This window comes from Cetorhinus maximus, chromosome 6, assembly GCF_964194155.1.
Source record: "Cetorhinus maximus chromosome 6, sCetMax3.hap1.1, whole genome shotgun sequence".
Taxonomy (NCBI): domain Eukaryota; kingdom Metazoa; phylum Chordata; class Chondrichthyes; order Lamniformes; family Cetorhinidae; genus Cetorhinus; species Cetorhinus maximus.
Genome location: NC_135884.1, coordinates 17,786,036 through 17,813,361, shown reverse-complemented (window position 1 = coordinate 17,813,361; position 27,326 = coordinate 17,786,036). Strand labels below are relative to the sequence as shown.

The 27,326-nt window shown below is 44.2% G+C and overlaps 1 protein-coding gene across 1 annotated transcript in view; it reads left to right on the top strand.

Moving 5' to 3' along the window:
- The first annotated feature begins 10,312 nt into the window (after window positions 1-10,312).
- LOC144681584 (interleukin-17 receptor E-like) overlaps window positions 10,313-27,326 on the top strand; it is a 75,649-nt gene continuing 58,635 nt past the window's right edge. Inside the window, exon 1 of the mRNA XM_078543295.1 lies at window positions 10,313-10,623. Within this exon, the coding sequence (XP_078399421.1) occupies window positions 10,501-10,623 (123 nt within the window). The 5' untranslated portion in view covers window positions 10,313-10,500. The remainder of the gene's footprint in view (window positions 10,624-27,326) is intronic.

Below are 27,326 nucleotides of genomic sequence, written 5' to 3'. Positions count from 1 at the left end.
TGAATCATTTGATGCCACCATTCAATCGCGGGTTGTATCGTGATGTCAGGTGGTGGTGAATTCTGTAGCTGACTAGGGCCTCCGTGAACTGACTGGAAACAAACTGCAACCCATTGTCTCAGGGATAGTCTCAGGCAAACCCCATTTTGTAAACAACTTGCCTAGAATATCAATGACTGAAGTGATGGTTATGGAGTTTGTTGTAGTGATTTCTGGCCTTTTGCTATGTAAGTTGTGAGCAAAAAGCAAAAAACGTTGATTCCTAGGGGCTGCTTGCACTTCTCCAATAATATCTACTTGGAGTTGTTAACAATGGTTTTGCTGGCCATGGGGTTAGTTGTAGAGGTGTGGGACATGGTTTAACATATTTTTCACTGAGTGTACAAGCTAGTTTCTAATAAACTCTTTTATGCAGTGATCCATTGCTGGCCACCAGATTGTTTCATATTAACAACACCTGGATGTCCTTCATGGGCAAGATGCAATACATGCTGCTTTCAGGATTACAGATCAAGTTCCATGTGCAATACCGTTGTCATCAAACAACGCAAGCACATTGCGTACTTTGTAGCACGGGACCAGTCTTCATCTATTTCGCAAAGCCACTCTGTTTTTGTGCACTGGCTTATTTTCTGCAGTATGCTGTCTGTTGTCATTTCTGACTTCAGCTCACCTTGCGTAACAAGATTCGTGGTCATGTGTGAATTCATTGCGATCACATAGTCTTCAATGTTGCAAGTTGCTTTGCTATCAGTAACGCTGTCTTCAACAGTCATACAGCTGAGCATGTCAGCTACTCGGATGTGTGGACCTGCAAGATACTCAACCTCAAAGTTGTACTGATGTACTTGTAAATATGTAGTGGTTGATGACCAGATCCTGACATGACTAACAATGTAGTCAGTGCTTAGTGATCAGTGCAGAGATTAAACTTTCTACTATGGAGATACATATGCCAATGTTCACAAGTGTAGATCCAGACTAGTGCTTCTGGCTCTTTAGTAGATTATTTGTGTTCAGTTTCCAACAATAGGCATGACGCATAAGCCATTGGTAGTTCTCTCCCTTTAATGTACTGCGAGAGGACAGCTCCAATCGCATTTCCTGATGCACCTGTTGTGACACACATTCCCCCATGTGGGTTGAAATGCACGAGGACTTGGGGAGATGTTATCCTCACCTTTAATTTTGTCAAACGTTGTTTGCTGTGCAATTGTCCATTCCCATTTTGCATCTTTGCACAGTAACTTCCAAAGGGGCTCTGCGATCTTTGGGCACTTAGGAATTAATTTGTGATAAAATTGGTAGTATTAGAATAATGCCAACCCTTTCACATTAGATGGGATTGGCAGCGCATGAAAGGCTTTGACGTTGTTGTGTGTAGACTTTACTCCAGCTGTTGTCACCCTGTACCCTAGAAAATCAATCTCGGATGCCACGAGTGTACATTTGTCCTTGTTGAACATCAAATTGCATTTGTTAAGTGAGCCAAGTAAGCACTGCTGATAACCATTGATCATGTTCTGCTTTGTCCTTTCCGTGGACAAGGATGTTGTTCAGTGAGCGCCCCTCAACATCTGACAAGCCTGAAGAAATGATCTTCTGGAAGGCAGTAGGTGCTGAACTTAGCCCACAGGGCATTCTGCAGGACTGAAACACCTTGAGTAACAAAAGCTGTAGGATATTGGCTTTGCTCCACTAGTGGTGTCTGTAGATAGCTCTGCCACATATTGAGATTTGTGAAGATTGTGCAGGAATTCCTCTGTGTAGTTCCTAGGCCCAACCATCTGCAGCTACTTCATCAATGATCTTTCTTCCATCAGCAGGTCAGAATGCGAATCTTCACTGATGATTGCACAATGTTCAGTACCACTAGCAACTCCTCGGATACCGAAGCAGTCCGTGCCAATATGCAGCAAGACCTGGACAACATTCAGGCTTGGGCTGAAAAGTGGCAAGTAACATTCACGCCACACAAGTGCCAGGCAATGACCATCTCCTACAAGAGAGAATCTAACCATTATCTAATCATCTCCCCAACATTCCATGGCATTACCATTGCTGAATCCGCCAATATCAACATCCTGGGGGCTACCATTGACCAGAAACCGAGAAACTGAACTGAACCAGCCATATAAATACCGTGACTACAAGAGGTCAGAGGCTGGGAATTCTGAGGCAAGTAACTCACCTCGTGATTGCCCGAAGCCTTTCCACAATCTACAAGGCACAAGTCAGGAGTGTGATGGAATATTCCCCACTTGCCCAGATGAATGCAGCTTCAACAACACTCAAGAAGCTCGACACCATCCAGGACAAAACCGCCTGCTTGACTGGCACCACATCCACCACCTTAAACATTCACTCCCTCCAATACTGGCTCACATTGGCATCAATGTGTAATATATAGCTCACCAAGGCTCCTTTAACAGCACCTTTGAAAACCGTGACCTAGAAGTACAGGGGCAGCAGATACATGGGAATACCACCACCTGCAAGTTCCCCTCCAAGCCACATGCCATCGTGACTTGGAACTATATCGCTGTTCCTTCACTGTCGCGTGTGCAAAATTCTGGAACAACCTTCCCAGCAGCACTGTGGGTGTACCTAACACCACAAGGGCTGCAGCTGTTCAAGAAGGTGGCTCACTACCTCCTTTTCAAGGGCAATTGGGGGTGGGCAATAAAAGCTGGCCTTGCCAGCGATGCCCACATCCATGAAAGAATAAAAAGTGACACTAGTAATGTAGTGCATTTGAGATTTGTTAATTTCAATAGAATTTTAGGAGAATTCAATCTCTGAAGCTCTATTCTTCTGTTATGTTGATGTTAAATGCTATTCTGGGCACCACTCCCTTTTTATTAGCAAGGCAAACAAGATATAAGGTCAATAATGTATTAGACTGCCATCCACAAGGCTGGATTTCAATCTGATGCCCTATTGTAGTAGAGTCATATAGATGGCTGCATTAGAATCATAAAACCTTACAGCACAGAAGGAAGCCATTCAACCAATTGTGTTTGTGCCAGCTCTTTGAAAGAACTAGCCATTAATCCTACTCCCTGATATAAAAACAAAAAACAAAGAGATAAAATCCTACTCCCTCATTGTTTCCCAATAGCTCCAGCTCCATAAAAAGCTGCACATTAGAAATGTTCTCACGGTCCATTGGATGATTAAAATTCTTCATAAAATCATTTTCATGTTATGAAATGATTCTGCTTCATATCAATTACCTGCCAGGGAACAGAGCTTTGCATTTGCAACCAGGCAGCCTGCACAAAATTCCTTTATGACCGACGCTGCTGTTACCTGAGAGCTGTATACTGGTGTTCCGGTCCACAGATTGAGCATGACACCATCAAAACTAATCTGAGACAATTATATTTGAAACTTCATAGCCTCAGGGCCTGAACTCTTCTGAACTAGGAAGCATTGTTCTTTTTAGGTCTCCTTCTCTATAGTATTAAGTTAATAGAAACACACTGCATGCCAGCTGGAGATGACATATTGCTAGTCAAAAATAAATCTTAGTATAGCTATTACCACTAGCAAAAATAGCACTACATGGAGGAGAAGGTGTGGAGCATTATTCTTCACTTTTACATCTTTACAAATTCTTCTTGTAATTTGCACTGAACCTGTATGAAATGTTAATTATACTTTAACAATGACCAGAATATGATGTTTTAATTAATGAGGAATTACATTGATTTCAAATGCTGCCTTGTATAATTGTGTCAATAGTTTTCAGCTCAAAAAAACAGCTCATTAGCATCCAATTTTTGATGCTACGACTGCCCTTAGAGCTCCAAAGTAGCGCACCGTTGAGTTGAATCCCACCAGATGCCATATTGATGAGAGTGTTAGTGTGCACACAGTGAATGCCCACCAGAAGTATGCAGAGCAGACAGAGCATGAAGTCAATCAGCACCTAATGCTGATTTTACGCCAGCAGTGTCATTTTGGAGTTCAACTTTCCAGCTAACTCTTAGCTTTGCAAGGCTGAACATACATCAGCAGCAGGAAGGACACACCCCAACAGCAAAAACATATCATCGCCTACTTTCAGGTTAGTTGCCGGTTGATTTCTTCTGGCTGTTATTATGATTCGTTTGTTGCTTTTTATAGTGGTTTTAAGTTGCAAAGCTCTGCTTTAGGTGCTGAAGGAGTTTTTTTTGTTGTTGCTGATTTTAAGGCTTCTACACAAACCTATTACACCCAGACATTGGAATACAACATGTCTTGGAGAATGAACAGAGGTCATACAGAGCAGCACAAACTGCTGGAAGAGGGAGGAGGGGACATGTCTCAGTGAATGTGGTGCAATCTGTTTGGGGGATATGACTGTCATGATTGAATGGCTGGCAGTCTGTGCAAGCTGTGAGATTTGGGTGTGAGGTTGTGGTGCAGTATTTGATTGTTAGATAAAGGTCCTGATTGATAGAGGTTATTGACAGGGGATTGATTGGGGTGTAGTGAATTGAGCAATTTCTCAGTCTAGTGGTGCAGTAGGTGGAATATGGCATTTGAAGATGCATTCACTGACTTGACCTTTTGTGCAAGGTCATTGAACTTCTTGTGGCATTGTGTCCACATCCTTGGGGCATGCTATCTGCTCCCACTGAGAGTGTATCTGCAAGATCTCCTGACTCCCTGTGGATTGAGGACATCCTGCTTTCCACCTCATCCACCAGTGCCAGTGCAGAGTGCGAAAATGTTGGAACTCACTCTCTCCCGTGTTGTGCCACTTTTTAATGTTTCCCAGGTCAGAGTCACTTCTTGCACGACTCCTGCTCTAAGCACAACACACCTGCCCTTTAAGAGGTGCAGGCTAGCTTTAAGTCGTGCTATCCACTCAAAATGTTGGCCCTCTGCTGATGTGTTCAGCTAATCAATGGCGCTGTTAGTTGCTCCAATTTAGTGCCTCACTGCCTCCCCCCGCTCCCCCCACTGCTGACACCCCACAGGGTTCTTCTAGACCATTCTCCCTTGTATATAGCAGAAAATATCAGCACAGCATCACCATTCATCTTGGGATTTTTGTTAAGTGTTATTTGTTTCAGGCCCAGATTGTGATGATTAGATGTGAAAACCTGTACAGGGGGCTGGGGGGAGGGGAATCATTAAACTCATTCAAATAATTAAAATCATGCAGAAAACAGTGTAAAATGTTAAAGAAGAATAATTTAAAGGAAGTCGACCAGATGGCAGCGCAAGTATGTAATTGGTTTATCCTACTAAAAAGGCAGCAATTTAAGATTATGAATGAAAATGCAATTATGGTCTCCCAACAACAAACCTTATTCACTCTTGTCAAATGCAAATTAGATTCAGTGGGATAGACTTTGACATTGTGCAACAAATCAACAGCCCTGTTTACATCTCTCCTGATTTCTATTTCCATGAACTTCAGTGCCTCCCCTGAATGTCCTCACGGAGGAGGTCTGGTTAATGAGAGAGCTGTTGTTCCTCTTGAACTCACAGGAGCATCTACAGGTCCACAATCCAGCAGGCCTGGGTAGAGGTACTTGATAGGCACCCTCACAGGACTTGGGTCCAGTGTAGGAAGAGATTCAATAAGCTCACAGGAGCAGCAAGGGTGAGTACCGCTCATTTCCTCTCCAGCTCTCTCACCAACCTTCCTACTGCACTTTAAATAATTCCTTCCCCTATGTCACATCCTTCAGTGTACATCACAGGGGCACATGGTTTCCTATTTCTTATGTTTGTATAGCAGCAGTGCTTTTCCTCATTCCAAGCATACTCCCTGCTTCTTTTGCTGTCTTCATAGCACACTAACAACATTCTCTTCTCACATTGAACACTTGCAGAATTGCCAACTTCTCTCTGCACTCCTTCACATTCCATATAAAGTTGTCTTTATACTCCTCACCTCCTCATCCTCACTCCATCTTCCTTCTCTGCTCAGCACATGCACTGTATGCACAACATACACATTCACTCTCACCCTCTCTTTCTGAAGGACGGTGCAATGCATTTTGCCAGGGAAAGACCAAGAAGGGATGCCCAACATTATTGTTCTCACTCAAATATATGGAGATTAATGACCTGGGCAAACCCAGGATTATCTGGGAGGGTGAAACTGCCAGCTTATCTTATTCAGTAAGCTGTTTGGATATGACTTATAACCCTTCATCTACCTCAGTAATGTTTCAACAAGCTTTGCATTCTCAAGATGAACTATTGCCCAGCCTCTCAATGCCATCCTAACCCTTGATCTTTTTCACTTTCAGTGGAAGTGATGAATCCCAACCTGATGGGAGTGGCAGTGACACAATGGGAGCAGTGTGTGTTGCCCTCTCCATTTCTGCTCCTTCACGACCCCCTCAATCGGTACATACTGTAGTGGCTACAAGTCAGCTGGGTCAGACTGCACAGGCTGGAACCAAAGCGCGGAAGCCAACCGCAGGCTCGAGCAACCAGAAATCACCAGCCATGGTCATCTCAAGGGTCCACAGAGGAGCAACAGCAACCTTCCACCATCTATTCTGAAGTAGTGGAAGTTGTAAGAGTTAAGGAACCTTGTTTTAAGAAAGGCACCTTGGGTACTCACTTGGATGAGAAATTAGTGAATGGCAATTATAATGTTAGGAATCAAATTTATCACATTTAACACTTTGGTCTGCAGTATGGTTTTAAAACAGCTTCTGAGTCTGCATTACCAATATGTTATTGATGTAGAAGTTTGTTGAATGGTTTCAGTTTTCTTTAATGCAGGGTTAAGGGACGAATGAAGGATGTAACTAGGGCAGGAGGACGAGCAGGTCACTAGGATCATTGAAGAAATTAGATAATTACTTGCTGCAAGACGTGGAATTAGCCTCTGCTGCTTCCTCACTTTCATCCTAATGTTCTTCATCGAATTAAGGTTTGTTGGTAGATCGTTGCAGCCCCTTCCTAAATTTTGAATAAATACAGCCAAGTGGTGAGGTTCCCTCTGGGAGCAAGAAGTCAAGAAATGCCTCCTCTTGTCTTCAGTTTACCTATCAATAAAAATAATCTATCTTTGTTTACCTTGTTTGTTCCTTCAGACACTTTGAGCTCTTCCATCAACACCTATTACTTCAGATATTATAATGAGCACACAAATTGGAGTCAGTCATTTAAGATGATAACAATGATAAGTAGGTCGTACTTCAAAACTTGGCAGAAGTGTGTCTGTTTGTAATATTTAACCCAGATGATTGTGATAAGAACTGTGGTAAATGGAAGGATGGAAACCTTATCATTTCGGCATCACACTTTTAAAATGTTAAACATATTTTGTCTAATTTAAAATTGACTCAGTGCTGCTACAAGTTGCTTCTCCAACTACTTAAAGCATGCTTTTAAATGTTGTTTAAAAGTTTCCATCGTGACCCACATGGGAAATAATCAGTCATCATTTCCACTTATGGAACTCAAATGTAAAATGACACACAATTTAATAGCTTAATTTATTCTCCAATACCCTGGGAATTTTAAAACTGATGCCTTGTTAGAAATGGTTTCCAACCTATCTGAAAGGTCAGACCAGTAGAAAAAAAAATTAGAGTTACTAGTACACAAGCTCCTTACCATGTTGCCCCTCACTGTACCCATTATCGCATGCATTTTTAAAGGTGCTGGGGATATGACCCCTCAGGAAATGTAAAATTTAACATGGTACTTTTAAACACCATTTCAAACTTCACGTGATTAAAAAATAAAGTTAAAAAATTATAGGAAAAATCTGACGTTTGGCTTTATCCATATTCGACGAACTATTTGGATCAGTGCTTCTCCAATTGCTACCCCAACAGATGGTCTCCCTTTCACAGAGTCACTTACACCCCCCATAATAGAGACACTCTTCTCCTTCTAATTCCTTCCCCATTCACAAACGCACTCTTTCACATTAGCTCCCGACTCTGAGAGGTTTTTTTTAAAACTAGTTTTTGTAATGTGGGCCTCATTGGCAAGGTCAACATATATTGCCCATCCCTAATTGCCCTTGAGAAGGTGATGGTGATGAGCCACCCTCTCGAATTGCTGCAGTCCATCTGGTGTTGGTATGCCCACAGTGCCGTTAGAGGGTAGTTCCAGAACTTTGACAGTGAAGAAACAGCGATATAGTCAGGTTGGTGTGTGACTTGGAGGGGAACCTTCAGGTGGTGATGTTCCCATGTGCCTGCTGCCCTTGTTCTTCGAGGTGGTAGAGGTTGCAGGTTTGGAAAATGTTGTTGAAGGAGTCTTGGTGAATTTTTAAAAAATTATTTCATAGGATGTGGGCATCTCTGGCAAGGCCAGCATTTGTTGCCCATCCCTAATTGCCCTTGAACTGAGTGGCTTGCTCAGCCAATTCAGAGGGCAGTTAAGAGTCAGCCACACTGCTATGGGTTTGGAGTCACATGTAGGCCAGACCAGGTAAGGACAGCAGATTTCCTCCCCTAAAGGGCACTAGTGAGCCTGATGGATTTTTATGACAATCAATGGTGGTTTCATGGTCACTATTATTGGGGCTAGCTTTTAATTCCAGGTTTATTAATTAATTGAATTTAAATTCCACCACCTGCCATTTGAACCATGTCCCCAGAACATTAGCCCGGGTCTCTTGGTTGACTAGGCTTTTGACAATACCACTCATGCCACTGCCTTGCTTGGACCCTTATCTGTGTTGCCACAATCCATTTATTCATGGCTAGCATATCATGTGTATTACGATTTAAGATGATCTTGCTTTGCTTTTGATGATTGTATGTTTTTTTTTCAACAAAGCAGTAAATCTGTGACCTGATTTCTTATCACTTCAGCAAACCTGTTCCTTTCACAGTCACTCATTGAGTTGACTGTACTTCCTGCTGTGGTCTGTGGCTCACTCCTGCCCATGAGGTTTGAAAGTTGTGTTTTTTTTTTAGGTCATATTTTGTTCTCTCCCACTCCCCTGTTCTGAAAGTGTTTACACCCATTTGCCTCCTCTCCAGGTGCACCCATGTGATTGAGACAGCATTACCAGGCTGCTTAAAAACAAAAAACTACTGCAGATGCTGGAAATCCAAAACAAAAACAGAATTACCTGGAAAAACTCAGCAGGTCTGGCAGCATCGGCGGAGAAGAAAAGAGTTGACGTTTCGAGTCCTCATGACCCTTCAGCAGAACTGAGTAAAGTTAGGAGAGGGGTGAAATATAAGCTGGTTTAAGGTGGGGGGTGGGGTGAGAGAAGTTGGGGAGTGGGGTGGTAGTAGGGACAAGCAAGCAGTGATAGGAGCAGTTAATCAAAAGATGTCACAGATAAAGGAACAAAGAGGTGTTGAAGGTGGTGATATTATCTAAGAGAATGTGCTAATTAAGAATGGATGGCAGGACACTCAAGGTACAGCTCTAGTGGGGGTGGGGTGGAAAGACTGACAGGGCATTACAGGTATAGATTTAAAAATAATGGAAATAGGTGGGAAAAGAAAAAATCTATATAAATTATTGGAAAAAACAAAAGGGAGGGGGAAGAAACTGAAAAGGGGTGGGGATGGAGGAGGGAGTTCAAGATCTAAAGTTGTTGAATTCAATATTAAGGCTGTAAAGTGCCTAGTAGGAAGATGAGGTGCTGTTCCTCCAGTTTGCTTTGGGCTTCACTGGAACAACGCAGCAAGCGTGTCCCCTGTGTTTGTGTGTGTGTGTGTGGCTGGGGGTGGGGGGAAGTAAAGAGCCACAGGCAATCCCAATTCCACTCTCACTCACACATACATCGGTTCCCTTCAGCTCCTGACCAGCGGCCTGTTGGACAGAGAAGTGCCAAGCAGAATTAGCATTATTTCTCCTCAGGGTAAGTGGGTGGGGGGAGGAACTGTTTCTTTTCGTGCGTTCCCCGCAGGAACCTTTTAATCAGCCAGTTGCGAAAGAGTATTTGTGGCTGCTTTCGATCAGGCTGCACGCCACTGTCAGTGCTGCTAGGTATCAGGCTAAACCGATCAATTAGCATAAGAGGAAGGGGAACCTATAATAGGATGGGGGGGGGGGTGGATTTAAAGTGCTCCTACTCATCCTCCACCCACCCAGCAAATCGGATTGAAGTATTTTGAGCTTTCTGCCTGAAGTGTAATCTGGTCCCTTTTGTCCCAGACTCTGTACCTCAGTAACGGAGTCAATTTTGAGGACTGTGGGCGAACTTGCATGTCATTTTACTCCGAGGACTCCTGGTAGGCTCAGTGTTCAAAGTAGTCACAGAGCTAACTGGCACACTGCCTCTTTAAGAAGTTTTAGCCGGGTGGGGGGAGTGGCCAATTTTTTTTTCCCCTCACTTGTGCTTATTGCTCGGCGTTCAGGTTCCTCAGCTTTCAGAGTTACAATGAATGTGTTCAGTAGTACCAGAACTGCCCACAGATTATAGAGCCATGAGGAACTTGAGTCTTGAGCCTTGCCTGTAGTCTAGTTTACTGTGATCCAGCTACATTTCCTCGCCGCTGGACTGCACAGCACTTTCCTGAAGATTCAGTGCACCTCCAATGGTATTTTTGAGGCTTCATGGATTCCATCTGCAGACACTGGTTCTCCCTGTGTTTGGTCAGCACTGTTCTAGGTGGGGGACGAAACGATGTGAGAAAAGTCACCAGGATTAGTGCCTATGGCGATGTAGGAGGACAGCGGGTAAGTCCTGGTCCTGAAGCCAGGAACCGTTCTTCGTTATAAGGAACCGAGTACAGAAAAGTATTGAGTTAGATTTTCGGTTTACTACTAATGAGCTTTAAACGCGGGGACAGTCATTTTGACGGTTCTTACACAGGGTTATTCTCGCCCTGGCTGGTGTATTTTTGAGAGTGGTAGGAGCAAAAATGTTTTTCTGTAACTCACTATTTTCATAGTGTACAATGATAAGAGAGTGAGGGTTGATAGCTTGTGTGCTGAGTAGGATCACATCTGTACTCCAGTGGGGTAAAGGTGGGTGTCCTGAATATGTACTGAGGGCTGCGTAAGGAATCTCCTGTATGTACTGAAAGCTTATCCAGTGTATACTGGGGAGGTGAGGAACACTTTACTGTGTACATTAAAAAGATAAGGAGATGTCTCCTGTATAAACTAGAGGAATGAGGTGAAGCTCCACTACGCAACCTAAGGAGATGTCTCCTGTGCATAATTAAGGAGATGAGGAGAGGTTTCCTGTAATTAGAGGGATGAGGAAATCTCTCCTGTGTAAACCAATGGGAGGGAGGTGCAATTGCTTCTGTACACAAAGGAAAGAATCTTCATAGTCACTGAGGAATGAAGAAATACTCTTGTGTGGACACCAGGAATATTCTGTGTATTTTTATAACCAGAGTAAAGTTATGAAATGGCACCTAAACTGGCACTTTGCAAAGTCTATGCTTAAATATTGCTTTCTGTAAAATCACATGATAAACAAGTACAAGATCTCAACAAAAAACTACTGCGGATGCTGGAAATCCAAAACAAAAACAGAATTACCTGGAAAAACTCAGCAGGTCTGGCAGCATCGGCGGAGAAGAAAAGAGTTGATGTTTCGAGTCCTCATGACCCTTCAACAGAACCTTCTGTTGAAGGGTCATGAGGACTCGAAACGTCAACTCTTTTCTTCTCTGCCGATGCTGCCAGACCTGCTGAGTTTTTCCAAGTACAAGATCTCACTGTCCTTCTGTGAAGCGGAAGAAAGTGCAACTTTGCACATACAGTTGAGAATGAACAGAAGACAGCACAGCATAGCACAGGCTAGTAAATGGGAACACGAAGTAATTGTACGTTGTGAAATCAGTGAGTGAGGGACAGGGGGGAAAATGACCAATGCAGAGATGAGAAAGAGATTACCCAGGGAGGAATATATGGCATCTAATTAAATAAGGAGGAACACAGCATAATGTAAAGGTCACTTTGCAAATACTGTTTAGGGAACTTGGTGTCCAGAAGACAGAACTGAGGTTGAGCTTGTTTATTGACATAAGAAAGATTGAGGAGTGGTATGGTCTTTAAAGGAGCACTGTCATCATGAAAAAGCATTTATCAAACAAGCGGGGGAGTCACAGGGTTGTGCATTACTCTGGCTTGGCATCATGGAAAAGTGGGGCAGTGTGGGGTTTTCAATCCACTTCAGAAAAGTGTTACCCTTCCATCACAATCTTAGTTGAGTTGTGGCTGAAGTTGAGGTCACAGCTGAAACCTGAATCATTTAATATAGATTTTATTTCCGACTGTGTTGGCTATTCAGTCTGGTTGTGGCCAGGAATTAGTGAGGTGGCCTGGAGCTGGTGAACTGTCCTGGGATGCGTCTCGATGCTAATGACGCCTGACCCTCGATTGCCTAGATGGCTTGTTGGCCTGCTTCGCTAGCTGATTACCCCAAGTCTGCTTTCAGGTGGGTGGTGGGGGGGAGGGGGGTGAGTGCCTGCAGGCTGTTTACCATGAGGGTCATTATGGTCCATCCATTCCGATCCTACCTATTGCTTAGGACTAAGGCAAAGTACTGCAGATGCTGGAAATCTGAAAAACAAAAAAAGCTGGAAAAACTCAGCAACATCTGTGGAGAGAAACGGGGTTAATGTTTCAGGTTGAGTGACCTTCCATCAGAACTGAGGAGAGAATTTCTAAGAAAGGGGAAGGGGGCAGGAAGGGTGAAAGGGAAGTGATAAGGCGGAGGGCAGGGAGATTAAATAACAAAATATTTCATGATGCAACAGCCAAAGGGAGTGCTTATGGATATAGTAAAGAAACAACGATTGTGTCCAATTGAGGTGTGAATGGCTACATTAAAAGAAACTTGAATGGGACAAAGAAAGTAACAAGACCAGGACAACCCAGCAAAACAAAACTAAAGAAAACAAACACATGGACCAAGACAAGATGAAGGCAGTCGTTATGATCTGAAGTTGTTGAACTCGACGTTGAGTTCAGAGGACTGTAGATTGCTGAGTCGAAAGGTAAGAAAAATGCTGTTTCTCAAGCTTGTGTCGAGCTTCACTTAGAGATTGGACCTCGCTGGGCTTTAATGCTCAGTTCCACTGCTGGACAAAGCGTTTATCAACCAAATCATTGAAGAGCAAACAGTTGTTTTTATAAGCTAATCATCATGATCAAAAGTATTCGCAGATGGGTACTTTAAGTGTCTAAAGGGATATGAAAAGTGGGACTATTGATAGCAGCAAGAGCCAGCCTAAAGGGATCCGAGCACAAGAATGTGATGTGAGCTGGAAACAAAATGGGTTTACAGGAATTGAAGCCACGACTGGGTGCTCAATGTGTCAAACATGAACTGATTAGATTTTACATTAAATCCAGCCTGATGTATCCAGGATAACTGGAAGCAAAACAAAACCTGGAAAGTGCTGGAACCTTCCTTCCTCCTTTTTAATTTTGCAGTTTATTTGGTGGTTTACTTGTGGTTCACTCAGAGGAAACGTCAAGTGGGAGATTTGCAATTCAGAAAAAGGGGGATAGGCCAAAATGAAAGGCCTGCGACCCTGTTTCTCTCTCCACAGATGCTGCCGGGCCCACTGAGTATTTCCAGCATTCTCTGTCTTTATTTCAGTTTTCCAGCATCTGCGCTATTTTGCTTTTGGAATGAATAACCAAACTCAATATTCATTATTTAGTTGAATAATCAAACAAAATGAAGCTCCAAAGAGAGTTGTGCTGCATTAATTTTCATTGTATAATATTTTCCTAGGGCTATTTTCAATGTCACGACACATCTAATCCCTCTGTTTGACAAGACCTTTGCCTCCTGTTTGACAAGACCATTTCTGTCAATTAAACACAAGGCAGGAAAAGGAACGCTGGCATTTTTGATGTGGCTTTTCTCATACAGGTTGCTACAAGCCTGTTTTCCTGTAACATCGCTTTGCGTTTCACCTCCCGGCTCAGATCTTGGAGGATGTAGCTGGTGCCACTGAAAACTGGAGGGAGTTCAGTAAAGGTCAAAACAAAATCACTTGCTTGTTGCTAACTTCCTTTTGTGTGAAAGGGGATAAAATATTTTTGTTTTTCTTTTAATGTAGAATTTGGATCTCGAACATAGACCCATAAGGGCCGCCTTAAAGGCAATAGACGCGTGGAAACACCACTACCTGCAAGTTCCCTTCTAAGTTGATAAGGTGGTTAAGAAGGCATATGGAACCCTTTCCTTTATTAGTCCAGGTATAGAATATAAGAGCAGGGGGGTTATGCTGGAATTGTATAAGTCATTAGTTAGGCCACAACTTGAGTACTGTGTGCAGTTCTGGTGACCTCATTACAGAAAGGATGTAGTTGCATTCGACAGGGTACAGACGAGATTTACAAGGATGTTTCCAGGACTGGAAAATTGCAGCTATGAGGAAATATTGGATAGGTTGGGGTTGTTCTCGTTGGAACAGAGGAGGCTGAGGGGAGATTTGATTGAGATGTATGAAATTGTGAGGCCTGGATAGAGTGGATGGGAAGGACCAATTTACTTTAGCAGGGAGGTCAGTGACTAGGGGGGCATAGATTTAAAGTGATTGGTAGAAAGATTAGAAGGGAGATGAGGAAATATTTTTCACCAGAGGATTGTGGAGGTCTGGAGCTCACTGCCTGAAAGGGTAGTAGAGGCAGAAATCCTCAACTCATTTAAAAGGTGTCTGGATATGTACCTCAAGTGCCTTAACCTACAGGGCTACGGACCAAATGCTGGAAGGTGGGATTAGGCTGGGTGGCTCATTTTTCAGCCGGCACAGACACGATGGGCCAAGCGGCCTCTTTCTGTGCTGTAAACTTTCTGATTCTATGAAGTCACACACCAGAAGGTCTTGTGGCTCAGTAGGTAGCATCACTGCCTCTGAGCCAAAAGCACCGGGTTCAAGTCCAACTCCGGAACTTGTTGGCCACAGAAGGAGTGGTTCAAACAGGTTGATAAGCAATCCATCCATCACTTCCTCATTCTTCCCCGAAGGGAAAAAAAACGTGTGTGAGATGACGACGCAGAACACACCATTCTGACTTGGAACTATATCCCCACTCCTTCACTGCTGGGCCAAAATCCTGGAACTCCTTTCAGGACAGCACTGTGGGTGTACCTACACTACATGGACTGCAATGGCTCAACACCCACATTCTCGAGGGCAATTGGGGATGGACGGCATACTGGTGTTGCCAGTGATGATGACATCCCATGAAAGGATAAGAACAAACACCTCATGGTCAGCCTGTCGCCCTCATCTGTGATTGAGCTGTAAATTCTTTATAAAGGCTGTTACTGTGCTTAAGGCAGCAATTAAAAAAATACACTGAAGAAAGCCAAAAAGATTTTATTCCCTTTTGCACAAAAGGAATTTAGCAACAAGCAAGTGATTTGAAGCCAGATAGGCACATGAGGGAGAAAGGAATAGAAGGATATGCAGGTAGGCTGAGATAAAATCGAGTGCGTGGAGGCTCATGTGTAGCATTAACATCAGCATAGACCAGTTGAGTCGAATGGCTTGATTCTGTGCTATCATTTCTATTTTTTTTGATGAAGATTTTTTTGCATGATCAAAAACAGATGTGGATTAGCCCATTAAAACTGAGACAAAAGTGACCCACCGCAGATGCTGGAAATCTGAAAAACAGAAAATGCTGGAAATACTTAGGTCAGAGAGAGAAATGGAGAAGTATAACTGATGGAGGGTCATCCTGACCTAAAACATTAACTCTGTTTCTCTCCACAGATGCTACCTGATCTGATCTGTATTTCCAGCATTTTCTGTTTGTTTATTAAAAATGCAGCAGAGATCCTAGTTTTACAGATTGTAAACAGGAAGAGATCATCCAAACTCTCTTCTGTTCTTTCCAATGTGGGTGTATAGAATCTGCTACCTCCATTGTGAAACGAAGTGAGAGACCAGATTGGACATCTTGTGATTTGATAGCAAGTGACACCTTGTCAGTGAAATCACCTTTTGTCCAATTCTCAAATGGGAAAGAGTTGAATTCTCAAATCGGAAAGGGGTGACTTTGGAGCTATGGCCCCAAATTTAATGGAAACGTGAGTTCTGAAGGCACAATGGTGGGGAGGTGGGGTGCGGTTTGGATTGTGTGTGCAAAGCATGGAAGTAAAGTTGCCCAGTTGAATTCTCCAATTTTCACTTGACTGAATCATTACATTCTCCCTTCCGTGGTATTGTGCGCCCCTGCATGGCACAATCTGAACTCCACTCTTTAAAGGGGCAATGCAGAAATGAAATTTGGTGGGTAGTATCTAGGATGAATTTACAAATAACAAGGGCAGCACTCAGATTTAATGATCCTTCCATAGAATGTTTTATATTTGTTCATGGGATGTGGGCATTGCTGGATGGGCCAGCAGTTATTGCCCACCCCTAATTGACCCTGAGAAGGTGGTGATGAACTGCCTTCTTGAACCGCTGCAGTACTTGTGATGTAGGTACACCCACAGTGCTGTTAGGAAGGGAGTTCCAGGATTTTGACCCAGCAACAGTGAAGGAACGGCGATGTAGTTCCGAGTAAGGATGGTGTGTGGCTTGGAGGGGAACTTGCAGGTTGTGGTGTTCCCATCCATCTGCTGCCCTTGCCCTTCTATGAGGTAGAGGCCACGGGTTTGGAAGATGCTGTTGAAGGAGCCTTGATGAGTTGCTGCAGTGCATCTTGTAGATGGTATACATTGCTGCTACTGTGCGTCGGTGGTGGAGGGAGTGAATGTTTAATGTGGTGGAATGACTGTGTGCAGTCAGGAGCAGGAAGAACATAATTTTCATCAGAGATGGTGAAAAGTGCTGTCACCGTGAGGGAGTGAGGAGCAGCAACATTGTGCCCCGATTGTGTGTGCAGTGTGGAAAGCAGTTTAATGACTATTGGGAAAATTGAGCACATTTGATGATTCATCTACATCCTGTGACACAATCCCACCCAACCCCCAAATTACTTCATCACATCAGTTCCCACATCCACTTGAGTTTCAGTCCTGTCCATCCTTCACCTTCTAGCTACTTCCTCGCCTACCCATGTACCTATCTACCACTGTCACTCAACCCAGTGCTAATGCAATGTGATGTATTGGCCTGATAGTCACCCTCATTGAATTTCAGGTGAAAATGTGATCTTCAGTCAGTTATAAGTTTGGTCTTTCACAACTTCCAGGAGAAGAGAGCACAAAACGCGAGGGCCAGGGAGATGACTGGAGTTGAGCAGCCACAAATTGTACAGCTAACAGAGGTAAAGTAAGTTGCCATGGAGAAATGTGTCACATCTGTGTTCAGAACTGGGAACTCTCAAATGGCTGATGACAGAATTAAAATATCTCTGCTACAAGGCTTGATTGGAGCATAAACCCCAGCATGGATTGGTTGGGCCGAATGGTCTGTTTCTGTGCCATATATCCCGTGTAACATTCTGTCTTTATTTCATCGGTGACTAAACTATGAGAAGACCTATTGTTACTTTGCCAGGACTGCATCATATCTCTGTCTTTTGTCTTCCAGGGCCTCCACTTGTAGTCAGTGGAGGTGCACGAGATTGATTCCTTGGAGGGCTTCATCCCTTCTGAGGGTGCAGTACACAGGATGTACAGCCATACAGATACTCGCACTGCGGTGGACCCAGTTGGAGAGTTAGTTGAGTTCTCACCTGGTGATTCACAGTTCACAAGTGAGCGCAATCAGAGCCAGGGTACATGGAAAGCTGTGGAAGGTCTGCATCAGGAGATGCAATCTTCCCCAAGCTCTGCTCAGCTGAACACAGCTGCTGAACCCTGGGGGCCATCATCGAGAAGGAGAATGATTGAACTACCGTCAGCTTTCCATGGGGCGGACAGACATCCCATGTACTTTTCACAACAGTGAGAGGAGGAAGGAGATCAACTCGATCGCTGGGGGGATTGGTGGCACAGGCAATTGTGAGGCTGCCTGCTGTGGAAAAATGGGGTGGGGTGTGGGCGGACTGCCTCCATGGAGCTCCATACCTGGCTGCCAAGTGAGTCCATATTTCCAAGTCAGGATGGTGAGTGACTTGGAGGGGAAAATGGGAAATGTAAAGTGTAAATTGAAAGCCTCTAAACATGGAAATAGATACAGGTGCATCAGTCACGGTGATGGGTGAGCACAGATTCCAGTATTTGAGAGGGGGTGCCCAGCCTTTTAAATTTAGAGAGCACTTCAGCCAAGCTGAAAACATAGGCCAGAGAAGAAGTAAAGGTGAGGGGTGCCACCATTGTACCTGTAGGCTATGGACAGCAGTTGCCCAGCCACCTATGTAGTAGTAATGGGTGAAGGACTAAGCCCCTGGGCTGTGACTGGCTCAAGAAAATAAAGCTAAATTGGTCTGACATTTTCCAGGTGAGGACAGAGGGATTGTCAGAATTGTTAAGAAAATATGAACCGTGTCTTGCGTGACGAGTTAGGCAAAATTTAAAGGCTTACAGGCCAAAATCTATGTGGATCTGAAAGCCATTCCCCGATTTTTCAGAGCTAGACTGGTACCATATGCCCTGCGTGAGAAAGTGGAGGTTGAACTAAAGAGGTTAGAAGAACTAGTATTATTTAGCCGGTTTAATTTTCGGAATGGGCTGCAACCATTGTCCCAGTTTCAAGCCCGACAAGACTATCCTCATTTGCGGTGATTACAAACAAACCGTCAATCAGGCTGCAAAGCTGAACAAGTATCCTCTTCCATGAATCGAAGATCTTTACGCAAAACTGGCCAGGAACCAGTCATGTATGAAGCTGGACATGAGCCACACCTACCAACAGCTTGAGTTGGATGACCGTTCCCAAGAATATGTCACGACAAACACTCAAAAAGGCCTTTTTCAGTACATGCATCTGCATTTTGGTGTCTCATCAGCATGTGCAATACTCCAATGAACAATGGAGAGCCTACGACAGGGGCTTCCACAGGTTGTGGTACACCTCGATGATATACTCATCACTGGGACCACAGGGGCCAAACATCTGGCAAGTTTAGAAGAGGTGGTAAAAAGATTTCAGGAGGCTGGAGTCTGCTTCAAGAAAGAAACATGCAATTTTCAACCCAAGGAGGTGACTTACCTGGGACACAGGATCAATGCTGAAGGGTTACGCCCTGTCAAGGAGAAAGTCAGGACCATAAAAGAAGCACCTTCCCCCACGAACGTGTCTGAACTTAAATCGTTTCTAGGAATGGTCAATTATTATGGGCTGTTTTTTGCCAAATCTATCCACTGTCCCTTACACGCCCTACTAAAGAAGGACCACCGCAGGTCTTGGGGAACTCCTCAGGAAACGGCTTTCAACAAGGTGAAGCAATTGCTGCAGTCTTCAAACCTACTTGTACACTTGGACCTATCGAAGGAACTAATACTGACGTGTGACACCTCTCCATATGGCGTTGGGGCAGTGTTGTCTCATGAGATGGCTGACAGCTCAGAAAGGCCGATAGTGTTCTTGGCACATATCCTATCAATAGCTGAAAGAGGCTATTCCCAAATCGCAAAAGAGGGCCCATCAATAGTTTTCACCGTCAAAAGGTTCCATCAATATCGACATGAGAGACATTTCACTATTGTTTCAGACCACAAGCTGCTGTTGGGCCTTTTAAAGGGGAACAAGGCTATTCCACCAAAAGCTTCTGTGAGGATTCAGCAGTGGGCATTGATCCTGGCCGCATATGAATACACCTTCAAACACCAACCAGGGGTACATATTGCGAATGCGGACGCCATGAGTCGCCTGCCCTTGAGATGAAGTATTACATGTGCATCTATTCCTCAAGAAATTGTCTTGCCCTTAAACCTTTTGGATATGCTACCAGCCTGTGTAAAACAAATCAAAACCTGGACCAGCCAGGATCCACTGTTATCTGGAATGCAAGATAAAATCCTTATGGGATGGGGAACTGAGACAATTTCAGCGGACATGAAACCCTGAACATGAGCTTGGTTGTCAAGTTGGTATTGTGCTCTGGGCAGGGTGAGTGGTCATTCCTGTGTCGGGCAGGGAGCTACTCCTGATAGAACTGCACAGTGACCACTCTGGTATCTCAGAAATGAAAATGTTAGCCAGGAGCTATGTGTGGTAGCCTGGAATCAACACTGATATTGAAAACCTGGTAAGGCACTGCCAACAGTGCCAACTGCAGTAAAACCTGCCAGTCACCGCTCCGCTCCACCCTTGGGAATGGCCTGGGCAGCCTTGGGCCCGCATCCATGTCGATTTATGTGGGACCATTTATGGATTTATGGATACAATGTTTCTCCTCATAATTGATACACAGTGGATAGAAATTTTTGAGGTGAAGACACCAGCATCGATGGCGACCATCGAAAATCTATGGCCCTGTTTTGCAACTCGTGATTTGCCTGAAGTAATCGTGTCTGATAATGGGGCAGTGTCCACGAGTGCGGAGTTTCAAAACTTCACCACTCTCAATGGTATAAAACACATAAAGATAGTGCCCTACCGCCCAACATCAAAGGGCTGAACCGGGAGAGTCTTCCAAATATTTACATCTGGCATGAACAAACTATCAGGTTGGTTTTTAGCTACAAGAGTCTCTCATTTTCTGCTTGAGTTACCGTACCATCCCACACACAACAACAGGTATTCCTCCTGCAGAACTGTTAATGAAACATCATTCCAAGGCGAGGTTAAGTCTTGTGTTTTCAAATTTGCAGGGGAGGGTAGAGTCAAGTCAGTGCAACCAGAAGTCATGATTCTCACAGTAGAGCTAGGAAGTTCTCAACTAATGAAAACGCATACGTGAAAAACTTTGGTAGCGGTCCTAGGTGGATTCCTGGAAGGGCAGTCTCTGAGACCGGATCACTTTCATATCAAGTAAGGATAGAGGGACGGATTGTTTGGAAGCATGTTAACCACTTGAGGGGTAGAGAGGCACTCCCGCCGTCAGTGTCACCACCGAGTGTTCGAACCTATGTGCACTGAAGATTCTGGTCGACCTGTAATAAACGTCAAGGACATCTCTGTGTTAATAATGAATTGTCTGTACCAAAGGAGGTACCTGTTAGTACAGTTCCGGAAAATGTCAACCCAGTAGAAGCCTCAACTTGTTGAACTACGCCACTCGAATGCAAATTTGAAAACCGCCCCAATGAATTACTATGGGATCAATTATATGTATTGTGTAATTGAAGTCCGGACTAATGACATATGTAATTATTTCTAGAATTCAGAAAATTCTTGGTTTATTTGTTAACTGAAAAGATGTACAAAAGAGTTAAGCGGGGGGGAAGATGTGATGACTGTCACTTTGAGATCAGTTCGACTGAGTGGGGGGGTCACGTGACTTGTTCAACCAATGTGTAGCTAGCCCGGGGGAATAAATTCTAGGGGAGAAGTTTCCTAGGAAATGGTTGTGCGAGGGACTGGCTAGATAAAAGCAGCCACAGAAGGTTTCGTGTAAATAAAGTTTGCTTTGTTTCACTAAGAAGCCTCCCAGAGCGTGTTTCTACAGGAGCCAGAGACAAAGAAAGAAATTGAGGACAGGAGTGACTTTGACACTGTGCAGCAGGCCCAGCAGGGAGGAGGTCTTTTTGAAGGAGGCCGCATATGTCTATGACTACCTGCCAACAACCTGAGCCTGTAGAAGCACTGCTGTAGCAATAACCTGCTCACTGAAGCCCAGCTTAGGCTACGCCAGGGCCACTCAGCTCCTGACCTCAGTACAGCCTTGGTTCAAACATGGACAAAAGAGCTGAACTCCTGAGGTGAGGTGAGAGTCACTGGCCTTGACATCACGGCTGCATTTGACCAAGTGTGGCATCGAGGAGCCCTAGCAAAACTGGAGTCAATGGGAATCAGGGGGAAAACTCTCTGCTGGTTGGAGTCATACCTAGCACAAAGGAAGATGGCTGTGGCTGTTGGAGGTCAATCATCTCAGCTCCAGGACATCACTGCAGGAGTTCCTCAGGGTAGTGCCTTCGGCCCAACCACCTTTAGCCACTTCTTCAATGACCTTCCTTCCATCACAAGGTCAGAAGCTCACTGATGATTGCACAATGTTCAGCACCATTCGCGACCCCTCAGATACTGAACCAGTCCATGTCCAAAGTGCAGCAAGACCTGGCAATATCCAGGCTTGGGCTGACAAGTGTCAAGCAGCATTCACGCCACACAAGTGTCAGGCAATGACCATCTCCAACAAGAGAGAATCCAACCATCACCCCTTGATGTTCAATGGCATTACCATCACTGAATCCCGCATTATCAACATCCAGGGGGTTTACCATTGACCAGAAACTGAAATGAACTAGCCATATAAATACTGAGGCTAGGAATCGTGTGACGAGTAATTCACCTCCTGACTCCCCAAAGCCTGTCCACCATCGACAAAGCACAAGACAGGAGTAATGGAATACTCCCCACTAGTCTGGAGGAGTGCAGCTCCCACAACACTCAAGAAGCTTGACACCATCCAGGACAAAGCAGCCCACTTGATTGGCACCACATCCACAAACATTCACTCCCTCCACCACTGACGCACAGTAGCAGCAATGTGTACATCTACAAGATGCAATGCAGGAACTCACCAAGGCTCCTTCGATAGCACCTTCCAAACCCATGACCACGACCATCTAGAAGGACAAGGGCAGCAGATAGAAGGGAACACCACCACCTGGAAGTTCCCTTCCAAGTCACTCAGCATCCGGACTTGGAAACATATCACCATTCCCTCACTGTCACTATGTCAAAATCCTGGAACTCCCTAACAGCACTGTGGATGTACCTACACCACATGGACTGCAGCGGTTCAAGAAAGGCAGCTCACCACCACCTTTTCAAAGGGCAACTAGGGATGGGCAATAAATGCTGGCCCAGCCAGCAAAGCTCACATCCTATGAATGAAATTTTTAAAAAAGGAGAAACATTTTTACACAGCAAGTGGTTAGGCTCTGGAATGCAGTGTGGTATCGAGGCCTCCAAAAGAGTATTGGACAATTAACTGAGGGGAACAAATTTGCAGGGCTAAAGGGAAAAAGGTGAGGGTGCTGAGACTAGGTAAGTTGCTTTTGTTGAGAGCTAGCATGAACACAATGGGCCAAATGGTCTCCTTCAGTGCTGTAACCATTCTATGATTCTATAGGTTTCTCCATTGAATAACCTTGTCCTTTCTGCTACTGGTCGTAATATAACTCTTTGGTGACAGGGTCAGCATCAACTCACTCAACTGTTTACTCTCTGATAAACCTGTCAGAAAATGAGTCACTGCATTTTGGAACTGACCTGGTTTTGACTGTGGTTACTTTGAGTGAAACACCTTTACATTCCCTGAGCAGTGCTTACAGTAAAGCACAGAGTAACTTTAACCACAACGATTACATTCCAGTAACGAACGAGAGAGCAAACACTGTTCAACATACTAATCCAATGTGAAATCCTTTCCTGTTGTTCCGCAACTAACTGGAGCCCTGCTGGACCATATCATTTATTGTAATGGTGTTACCATTTTAACATGTGGGTACTCTTATCGCTTTGAATTACTTATGGGCAGGATCTTTAGGTCGGTGAGTGGGGTGGGGGTGGGGGATGTTGTTGGGTGGAACTCCTGACGTCACCCCGTGCTATTTCCATTTTGAGGTCATCGGGGGTGCAGCCGAATCAGCTGTCCGCCCACCGACTTGTCAACAGCCTATTGAGGCCATTAATAAATCAATTGAGGTCATTGACAGGGCTGCCCGTCCAACCTTAGGATTGGCAGGCAGGCCGGGAGCCCTGGCGGGCTTAAGAAAAAGCATGAAACCTCATCCACGAGCGGGATGAGGTTTCGTAAGGGTTTTTAAATGTTTAAAGGTTTGAGTTAAAGTGATGGACATGTCCCGACTCATGTGACAGTGTTACATGAGGGGACATGTTAGGGACATTTTCTAAACATTTACCTTCAAAGTTTTAATTCTGAGCCAATCTCCCTGAGGCCGCACTTAGCCTCAGGGATATCAGTGCGCTCTTTCGTGCGCATGCGCGAAAGAGCGCACTCCCGGCTGAGGGTACCCCCCTCCACCCACACATCCACCCGCATAGCGCTTCCTGGCGGATGTCAAGGCCTGCCCACTTAAAATGGCGGCCTGCCCATGCCTGCTCCTGCACTCCACCCCCCACCGATGGGGGGAAATTTCTTCCCTATGTTACTCTGACTTTTGTGTCAATACTTCTCCATTTGCAATGAAAAATAGAATAGTAACAGTCATGATAATAGCCGATTGTGGACTCCAGTATTAGATATTATACAGTACTCTCTATTAGATATGGGATTACCTGATCTGGGAGTTGAAGGTCAGATAGCACGTGTTGGAAGATATGTGTTCCTGTTATGAAAATGTGTTATCAATAAAGTTAGCTCAGCCACAATGTTGACGGCCTGTGTGCACCATTGAAACAAAAAACGAGACACGGTGTCAGAAGTAAGCTAAACGCACAATGAAGGTTCTGAAACCACCGACAGAGCTGGTTTGGAGGGAAATCTCGCAGAATACTGCAGGAGGTTCCGGCAGCGATTTGAACAGCATCTCACACGATGGGTAGTGATTAAAAACAATCCTCAGGTATAGTCTTCCATCTTTCTTCATGCAGCAGGGGAAGAAACCCTCCAAGTCTATAACACGTTCATGTTTGAAAGTGATGAGAAATGAAATGACTTGAAAGAAATAATGGAAAAATTCAAAGCCTACCACAGCCCTAAGAAAAACATCATGTATTAAAAGATACCGATTTTTACGTGCACACAAGGCAGTGACAACATTAGTCACTAATGAGAAAACTAGCTACATTGTGTGAATTTGGAGAGCTTGAAGAATCACTCATCCAAGATAGAATAATTTGTGGGATTGCAAATGACGCTCTGAGACAGCGGCTTTTGAGAGGAGTTGATCTCATGCTGGAGAAAGCAATAAATATCTGCAGAGTGGAAGAGATAACAAAATGCCAGATTAAACAGATGACAGAAGGTGATAAGCTGCACACGATCAAGCGTTAGATGCAGTTAAACAGAAACAGCCCCGGGAAAGAATAAATAGACAGCCTGAATGTAAAAGGAACAAAACTATTAAAACATTTAAATGCAGCCAATGCAGAACAGGGCATTTACCACATAGTTGTCCAGCCCAGGGAAAGCAGTGCAAGAACTGTGATAAACTAAATCGCTTCGCTAAGATGTGTAAATCCAAAGAAAGTGCACATGATTGACACAGACACTGAAACTGAACTTTTTTTGTTGGTGCAGTAACAACAAATCCCAAAGAAGATGAATGAAAGGTTGATTTAAAAATCGCCAACATGATGGTGAATTTCAAGTTAGACACAGGTGCACAAGCAAATGTCATTCCCATAAGCCTATATTGTGAGATAAGCAAAGCAAAACAGCTAACTAAAACAAAAGTGAAGCTGGCTACTTATACAAGTGAAAAAATTGCAGTAGAAGGCAAGTGCACACCTAAAGTGAACTACAAAAAACAGTCTCAAGCACTTCCATTCATAGTGGTGAAAACTGATGCAAAACCCATTCTTGGAATCAAAGCTTGTGAAAATCTGAAGCTAATCAAGAGAATAATGACTGTAACCACTAATGACATCCTGAGTGAGTATAAAAATGTGTTCCAAGGGATTGGTTGCCTAAAAGGAGAGCACATCATCAAGATTGACAAAACTGTGACACCCAAAATACACCCGCCCAGGAAAATACCAGTAATGCTGGAGACTGACTGAAAGCAGAGTTGGACAGAATGGAAAAACTTCATATCATCAAGAAAATTGAAGAACCGACAAAGTGGGTTAATCCCAATTGTAACTGTAGAAAAATCAGATGGGAATTTGTGAGTCTGTCTGGATCCCAGAGACCTAAACCAGGCAGTACAAAGAGAGCATTACCAGCTGCCTACAGTAGAAGAGGTCATGTGTAAGCTGGATGAACGCAGCTCCCATCTCTGTACCTTCAACACACCATATGGCGATACAGGTTTTTACACCTGCCTTTTGGTATTAATTCAGCTCCGGAGGTGTTCCACAGAACAGTAAAGCAGCTGATTGAAGGGTTAGAGGGCATGGTAACTTATATTGACAATGTTCTGGTCTGGGGAGCCTCACGAGAAGAAAACAACAGACTGAGGCAGGTGGCCAGAACTAGAGAAAGGAACCTCAGGTGGAAGAAGGAAAAGTACAAAATAGCTCTTCATGAAATCAAGTACTTGGGACATGTGCTAACAAGTGAGGGACTGAAGCCGGACCCGAGTAAAATCAAAGCAGTCATGAACATACCACCCCCAGAATATAAGAAAGACTTGGAGAGGTTTTTGGGAATGGCCTATCTTGGGAAATTCATTCCAAACATGTCAGACCTGACAGTACCTCTTAGAAAACTTCTACAAAATGATGTAGAATGGCACTGGGAATAAAGTCACCAGGAAGCACTGACCAGTCTGAAGAGAACACTGACCCAGGCACCAGTGTTAAAGTATTACAATGTCAGTCAAGATCTCAATGGATGCTTCAAAGACTGGCCTGGAAGCTGAAATCTTGCAAAATGAGGCACCAGTGGTATATGCTTTAAAGGCAATGACTGAAACACAGCAGTGGTATGCCCAAATAGAGAAAGAAATGCTAGCAATTGTGTTTGGCCTGGAACGCTTCCACCGGTTTGTCTATGGCAAGACATGGAGGTAGAGTCTGATCATAAGCCTTTGGAAGCTATACGGAACTGTGCACCACCAAGAATCCACAGATGACTAATGCATCTGCAGAAGCACCAGGTCAAAGTTAAGTGCAAACCGGGCAAGGAAATGTACATTGCAGACACTCTGTCACGTGCATACCTACCCATCATGGAGGAAGAGGATAAAGAAACGGAAGCATAGGTTCACATGCTGACAAAGAACTTACCTCTGGCTGTAACCAAACAGGACAGATCAGGGAAGTGACCAAGAACGACGCCACCCTGAGAAAACTGCAGCAGATTGTGTGGGCCAGCCAGTTTGCACATCGGGGTCGAGCCCCTTCTGCTGTACAAGAGAACTGGAACTTTCATGAAGAACTTTATGTACCAGAAGGAATCCTTTTCATGGGAGAAATGATCACAATTCCTGCAACACTGAGGAAAGAAATGCTGCCTGGGCAAAAAGAAAGAAAGTCACCTGGGCATAGAAACATGCAGGAGAAGAGCTCGAGATGCAATGTATTGGCCTGGAATGGGAGCACAAATCAGTGAAATGGTGAAAGCGTGTGCGGTGTGCCAAAAGTACAGTAAATCACAACTGAAAGAACCACTTTAACCACACAATGTTCCAGAGAAGCCCCAGCAGAAATTTGGAATGGACTTGTTCACATTTGACAACAGTGAGTACCTACTAGTAGTAGATTATTACTCAAAAGTTTCTTGAGTCTGTGCTGCTGAGAAATGATAGTAAGACGATCACT